Source organism: Formica exsecta, unplaced genomic scaffold (genome assembly GCF_003651465.1).
Source record: "Formica exsecta isolate Colony F162 unplaced genomic scaffold, ASM365146v1 scaffold105, whole genome shotgun sequence".
NCBI classification, from domain to species: domain Eukaryota; kingdom Metazoa; phylum Arthropoda; class Insecta; order Hymenoptera; family Formicidae; genus Formica; species Formica exsecta.
The window spans coordinates 783,062-791,293 of NW_021848390.1; the positions used below are offsets into that span (position 1 = coordinate 783,062).

The window sequence follows — 8,232 nt, forward strand, 5'->3', positions numbered from 1 at the left end:
CATTCCCTCTCGGTTCCCTTTTACCGAATTTCTTCCTTATTCTCGCTTAGAGTCAAGAGTATGTCCGCGTTTTCTTCCCTCGGCAGCGCCGATAACGATACATCAATATGCATGCGATAGGAGCTCCGGCAGCCTCGAGCGATAGGAGGATTGAATTATTCGTGACGAGAGAATGGAAACTTTGTAATAATAACGTGAAACGAGAGAAATAAAAATTCCGCGCGCCGAATATAACTCCCTTTCTCTCTCGTCTCTCCGTCGATTTATCGAACGTGTCTGTTCTTGGCGCGCGAAAAATACCGACGAGCGGCAGGCAGTGCTAGACGTGCTAGATTTAAAAACACGAGCGAAGTGAACGGATGGGATAAGAATAAAGCCCGCTCTTTTCTGAATTCATCTGGGATTATCGTGCGGCAAGGAGAAGATAACAATTAAGCGGAGAACTCTCGTGCAAATCTTCGTTCTCGAATCCCGGTCGCTTCTTCTTCCACCGCAAATGCAAATTGGCCCTTTCTTATTGTACGCTCTGGATTAATTAGAGAGTCGTGGCCTTTTTCACGACTCGTCCCTTTCGCGACTCGCGCTTCCGATTCGCTTCAATTCGATTCGTAACGCGCTTCACGAGGCTATAAACAGAAGTTTGGAATTGACTGGATGGAAGCAAGAGACGGGAGTAAAATCACTGTGCGCCGCCGGTCCATGGCGCGCATTAGAAAGCGCTGAACATCGACATTCAGTGGTGGTCGATGTTGCTGCACGAGGGATCCGTTTCGTCGACCGTTAATTAGAGCTTTGGCTCATCAACCGTCGTCGTTGCTTGCGCGATGAAATCGAGCCACGTCGCTGCGACGCCGAACTCTCTCTCAGTCGGCTTACTGTGAAATCAGCTTGCCTGCCGTCCGCTCTTCCCCGAACCTTCGCCAATACCGGTGCAACACCATCCGACCTCAACGCGAGACCGCTTCACCTGGTGAAGCCACATCGTGCTATTCCAAAGCTTCAACACTATACATATATGTTCTACGGATTTTGTAGAAGCTTGGTCACCCGTGCGACAGCGTGTCGCTGTTGCAAACGCTTTCACCCGACAAAGATACAATATAATACGATATCGATCGTCATATTCCATTTTCTCCTTGTCACGTATGCGCGCGTATCTACTTTATTTTTATCTATGTTACTTTGGCCGAAACGATACAAGATTCGGTTTACGGGCGATGCTTCTACTTTGTGATATCTTCCCCGATGCTGCGGAAAGTACTTTTCGAGAAATGTTTAATAGTGATTACTCACCTGCACGCCATTAACGAACCATTTAAGTTTCGCGGCAGGATAGGACTTGCTGCTGGTGCAATTCAATGCGAGCACGTCGCCACTCGCGTACACCTTTTCCTCTCCTCTTATCGATGGGCTTTCCTGAGATATCGCTGCAACAATTTGAGAAAATTGTTAGATGTATACACGATAAATTATACGATAATATTGTTTATTTTAACTGTATAAGTTTGAGTAAAAGTTAGTGTTTTATTTTTATTAAATTGTGACACATTACATGCACGTATTGTCTATTATACAATTATAAATATTGCTATACATATTTTTAAAAAAATGGAAAGAGAGAGTGAACATCTTGATCTGTAATTATAAGTTAAAATAATGTCTAAAGGAGTAAAAATTCTACTATTCAAGTAAAGACATTATCTGATATGGAAAATAAGAGAATAAAAAGAAAATTCTTTAAAATACTGCCGTTTGACTCGGTCTTATTAGCCCAAGATGTCTAATACTAAATCCCACATTGTTTCGACGGCATAAAAAGCAGCCTCGCCCTTTGGGAACTTTACGCGGTAAAGCGTATAAAGTCGGACGCGCCATTAACAAGAAGTTTTACTGCCACTAAACGCGTTTATTAACCGAGCTTTAGATCTCGTGCATTTTAAATTTTTCGGCGTATACGTGCCGCCTCGCGTTAATGTTCTCCATAATGAAGCGGCCGTACGGTACGCCGTCGCGTAGACACGATTAATAGCCGAAGCCGAGAAAGCAAGCTCCATAAGAATGCATCGGGGATTAGATGCGCTCGCTTGGGAAACACTCGCGAAATTTATGACGATGGCCGAAGCAGTACGCATATTTGTTTGACGCGTATATTATATTGTTTGCTGGATAAAGATGTTCTCCTGTAAATAAAAAATTCGATTTTTTCCCTTTTTCCATTAGTTTCAACACTAAACAGCTTGATACTAAAGTTCATCTAATTTTTCGACTAGTTTTAATTAAAATTAATTTTAAGGCTTTCCTCTATTTTTACATATATTTATAATATATTAGTTCCAAAATACAGTATATATTTTCACATGTCTTTCTTTCTCTACTACATATTTAAAAATATTTAAAAATATATAAAATAAGAATTTGATTCTGCATTGTTACAGAAATAAGTTCTTTGTAATATCTTTCTTTAAATTAACAACAATTCTAACAATTAATCTTTTTAATCTAATTTTGATAGAATTGATATTAATTAAGCAGAGCACGTGTCGATTATGTTTATAAATGATAGATTAGAAACATGATTGTTTCTCTGATAACATAATGCATATTTAAAGTTATTTATCTTTTATATTATGTTATACCTTTGATATTATAAATACAAGAAGTATATAATTTCTTGATTGTAGCTAAATTCGATTCTGTTGTGTGTGTGCTCGCTGTCTCTGTTATAGCTAAATCGATTATGTATGAGAATTAATCTGAAGCGACTGGACAGTTCTTATCAAAATCGCTATCGAAGATACCATCGTAATAAAAATGCTTATCTTCCCGATAAGCTTCTAAAGCTATCGCGACACTTCGTTTGGAATATTCAACGAAGCCATTTTGAATCTTATAACGATTCTTTCCATCTATCCGACTGGCATTTCCGCCGGAAGTTTGTGTTTGCAAATATTGTTTGCAGCGAGCGAATGTCGTTTGCTTATTTCTATTTTTAATCAATTACTGATCAAATTAATGAAGTTATTAAAGAAAATTATCTCTGTATAAGAATATTATAAATGTTGTCGTTTTATGTGTTTTATAGTGGACAGAATGAAAGATTAATATATAAAATGTAAAAAAGAAACATTTATTTTTAAAGAAAATACATAATAAATAAATTTTCCAAATTTTTAATAATTTATTAAATTTAACGCGGATGTTGAAGAAATCAATAAATAATATCAAAAAAGTATAAAATGTATAATGCCATTTAAAACTTATCTCATGCAATAAGAGATGATATGTCGATATACGATAACTGTTAATATGGAGAACATTGTAAGAACACACAATTAACTCCTAGCACTTTTTAACGCTTAGCAATAAAGTTACCGTCTAGTCGATATATGGCACGCCAGCGAAATAAATTCAAATAATTCACGCTCGCTTGCTCTTGTTGAAACGCACTGGCCTGACGACGGGAACGCGATCGAACTCGCATGTTAGCGAGAAGAGACGAGGTAGAAAAAAAGAAAAAAAAATGCGAGAGTCGGCCGCTTGGCAAAAATACGATACGATTAACCACGAAAACACAATTAGACGTCTGTTTCTACGCGAGAAAAAAAAATAGTTACGTGATATAATATCCGATAGTGAAAAAAATAATTGGGTTGGTTACTAAAACTTGATTTTAACTTTGTATTATATCTATATTTGTGCGACAGGCAATGAAATACTTCGCTTTTATATGGTTGTATTGAATATTTTTGACAATATTTGCAAATGGCACGCTTCAAATTCGCCGAATTGCGAGCGAGAAGCCAGCACGAAGCGAGCAACGCTGGTTATCGATTTTTGCGCGGGTCAGCGCGAGGGAGAAAATTTCGTCGCAAAGATGCAGTGGGAGACGAAAAGCCGACAGGTCGACGAAACTTGGCACGACGACAGCCTCCTCGACAGCCTCCTACACAACGGTCTTAAAATTCCCCCGTCCGCATCCTACCTCCCTTCTTCCAACGCCAGCGACCATCTCGCTCGCTCTCGTGCGAGCATTCCAGGCCTCTTTCTCCTTTTTCGTCTCCTTTGGCCCGAAGCGGCATCGGCGGCGCCTAGTAACGGCTTAAGACTTACGACGCCGTAATATTTATCGCGTTTCGACGGCTTTATGCACCCTTAAACTTTAACGCCCGTTCACCGATCGCGCCTCGCGCAAACCACTCGAGTGAATTTCCTGCCTTCCACGGAAACGCGAGTAAGAGCACGCGTCCATTCCCGCCTTTCTTGATTCGATCGAACGGGATGCGGATAAGTCGAGAAATGCGATGCGATCTTTCGTAAAATTAGTATTAGAATATTTCGCAAGTCGGTGCGTTTCATCGTTTCGACGATATCAAAACGTACGCAAATTTACCTCGCGCAATTAACCCTTTCGCCAATCATTCCTGACGACAACTTAATTTGTCTCATTTGTCTGCTATCTTTTAAAGAGGTTTCAATATTATATATTGCGAAGCAATATTATAAATGCATATCTTTATAACACAACTGTATCAGAAATGTTATTTAGAGCTCACTGATTTATACAAAACCGATATTTATATGACGTAAAAAATAATCGATTTTGTATTTTAGCGTGCTTTGTATTTTTCGCACAGCAAAACAAAATATATAATTATTAATTCTATTATTACATTTCTCTCTGTTTTCTTTTCGGCGAATTATGTACATTTTTAAATATATTTCCATTATTGAATTAATAACAACATGTGTAAAATTATTTCTGTTTTAATATTTTTGTGCTGTAATGTAACGTGACTTCCGCACAAATGAATAAGCTGTTTGAGGAATTAACTGAAAAATAAATGCGCTTATTGTATTTTACGTCCGACATTATCTTCTTTTTACAAAAATTCCAAAATCCATTCACCGCAACACACCGTTTACAAATTTTATTCAGTTGCTAACGCGGTAATATGTTATAACGAAATAATTATAAGACGATTATGTTCTGTCTATAGCGGACGATCTCTTATAATAATGCCTATCTTCGTTGTCGAACCGCCTACGTTAAGGTGAGTTAATATCTAGCTCGGAGTTACTATGTACTATCGTATCGCCCACTTTGACCGTATGATAATCCTATTGCAACGGATACCTCGTCTAGCGTGTGCTCAAGATAATTAGATACGCTTCCTTTGATCCTGATAAGAACAGCATACGCATCCACGCGCACGGCCGTTTGGATCGAGTATCCGCCGCGGATTGATTGGTCAATGTCCGAAACATCGTATGGGAATCATGTGTCGCGTCATCAATCGGAGATGCTAATCTTTGAAAGGAGAATTAGTGCGATTATGTCAGCGGATATTGCGCGCTGTTATCGGGTTTTGTCTCCCATTTACTACTTCGTACACACTTGCTTTGTTTGAGGATAAATGTACCATATTTGCTGTACCTATAGTTCGTTGTATATCGTGCTGATGAAAGTGCGTCCAGAAATCGAGTTGCACGGAGATCAAATAACAAAAGAATAGCAGACAAACAAAAAAGGCAGATGACGTTTTCATGCACAGATTATTGATGAATTTATAACTCCACATGGACACGTACGTATTGTACATTCGATGGCGCAATCAAATAAAGAGCTGAACGATTAATCAATCAAACCGTTATTCGTTTACCCGCTTGAACTGGTCAGTGGAGCAAACGATTATCTGTTTGTCCATCTAATCAATGAAGCGATTATATAGCTGTTTTATATCACTTACGCGAGAGATGTAATGAAAAAATTTTAAGTACATGATAAATACATATAGTTTTAAAATTAAAAGAGAAATTAATCACATGTGATGAATAGAAATTTGTCAATGTTTGCTGCTATTTCTTTGTTTATTAAAAAAAAAAACTGTATTTTTTTAAAAATAATTTTAACCCTTCGATTGTATAGGAGCTTATTGTGATCTCCTAAAATTCTTTTTCTATTGATAATATTTCAAAGTAAAAGTTCTGACTACTTTCGATATTGATGTTTTCTTTATCAGAACTAGAGTTATTATCTTTTATATTTACGATTCATTTTTAGGCCTATTACAATTCCAATAAGATTAATTTGACATTCGGTAATTGGCGCATTCTCTGACTGTTAGATTGTCTTGCAAGCAATACCGGGTCTCGATGGCACTTGCGAACTTACACAACGCTGTAATTCGATATCGTCGACACTTCGACGGAGTTGCCGTTAATTTTGCGAACTAATCGGTCCATAATAACGACATGAACGTGTAAACGCGATAGCGAATTCATGGTTAGAGTAAAGGGACTCGTTCCATCTTCAAGGATGATAGAACATTACGAAGGACGATACGGGTCTCGACTCGCAGTTTCTCATTTCTTCGCGAGAACACGACGATTACCTCTCTCTTTCTCTCTTCCTTTCCGCACACTGCCACCGAACTCAACCACGTCGTAGTCTTTAGTCGAGTTACCAAAGGGGAGACGACGGCGCGGCCGTGTTCAAAAGCATTATTAATTAAACGCGACACCGGTCCACTCACCTATGACCTCCATGTTCGCCTCGGCGCTAACTAAGCTAAAGTTCGGCGCCTCTGCATTAACTTCGCACTTGTATTTGCCGCTGGCATGAAGGCTCGCATTTTGCAATACTACCATCTGGTCATTCGACTGTTCTTTCTGAAACAGAAAATGCAGATTCGTTGTAAAACCGTACAAATCGTAATACAAATAATAAAAATAAATATAAAACAAAATACTGAAAAGTTAATTGATGTTACTTAGATTGCCGGCTTGCAATATTCCATTCAAGATAATATCTATTAATTAACTCCTACTCATACATTGCGATTTTGCAAGATATATATACATATATATTAAATTAAAATTTCTTTTCCTTTTTTCTCGTTCATCATTTGAAAGAGAGATGTTACATAGAAATCTATTTTATAATTAAGTTCTTAATTGCAAACTGACTATTATAGACTAAATTATAAACTTTAAAAACATATAAATAATTTTTTAATTATATTAAATATAAATTTTGAATAAACAGAGATAAAGAAAAAGATACATTCAAATTATATTTAACGAGTAAAGCAACGAGAGATATTCATCGTTTATTTAATACTATGTAAAGATTTATTTAATAATAGTTATTTAGTAATGGGCAGGCATCTATTTTCAAATAAAATTTTTTGCGAACTATTACATAGATCGAATTATAAAAATTGAATAATAAAAAATCACAAATAAGGATAAATTGCATTAAAATTAAATGAAAGATGGAACACTTGAAATATGTGAAATGGCGAGAGATATCTATTACATTTGACAGTACGTCGAAATTTATGTGTATATCAACCAAATTATTTGCGGCTATTATAGAATAGAGAATTATAAATATGCAGTACCTTGAAGATACTGCAAATAAAAATGAGTTAACTCAAATAAAAAGTCCCATTTGAGATATGTCTACTGGAGAAAGTGTCGAGAAATGGACGAGACGGAGCCGCGATTCTTCCGAGCTATTTGACAACATTTAGTCGAGGTATAATAATTCGTGCCATTACGGTAAAGCGGGGCGACAAGACATCGACTTTACGAGTCATTTCGTTTTTAGAGCAATGTAGTTACGTCGTTACAAATGGCGGTCGCAGATCGCGCATGATTATCGAGTGTAAGAGTTATTCTTTTTTTTTTTTGCTGACAAATTTGCGACTTGCAACTTTATAAAAGACTTTTGCATTCATACGCTTTTTATTGTATTAAAGCACATTTATTATATTCTGCCCTAACTTACACATTACAGAAAAGAAGATTAATTAGTTCGAGAGTTCTTTGCAATATTTTTAGAATAAAAATTCCATCAGAAAATTTGATATAAATTAAAAAGTGATTATACAAACCTAATGTATTACACAAAACTATAAATTTCTTTTTGTAATGCGTTAACAGGACAACCATAGCATAATAACTGAACAGATTTTTTACGCTATATCAAGCTCTTATGCAAGAAAAAAATGACATCACGCAAATGGATTTTTCCTTTTTTCTCGCCAACTTTCAAATGCAACGGAGAGTTTCGCAAATAAAAATAAATGGTAACGTATAATCAAAACTTGCAAAATAAAATGGATTTATTGAAATAAATATAAAAAACATTTCCCTTCCTTTTAAATAAACATTTCTTTAATTTTTAAACTGGCACAATCAATCTATATATATATATATATATATATA

General features: G+C 36.4%; 1 protein-coding gene across 1 annotated transcript in view; it reads right to left on the reverse strand.

Annotated features, from left to right (window-relative positions):
* Positions 1-8,232, reverse strand: part of LOC115233481 (cell adhesion molecule 3-like) — a 90,191-nt gene that overhangs the window by 21,980 nt on the left and 59,979 nt on the right. Inside the window, exons 5-6 of the mRNA XM_029803951.1 lie at positions 6,534-6,669; positions 1,294-1,427 (exon numbers count right to left, since the gene is read on the reverse strand). Coding sequence (XP_029659811.1) covers positions 1,294-1,427; positions 6,534-6,669 — 270 coding nt within the window. The remainder of the gene's footprint in view (positions 1-1,293; positions 1,428-6,533; positions 6,670-8,232) is intronic.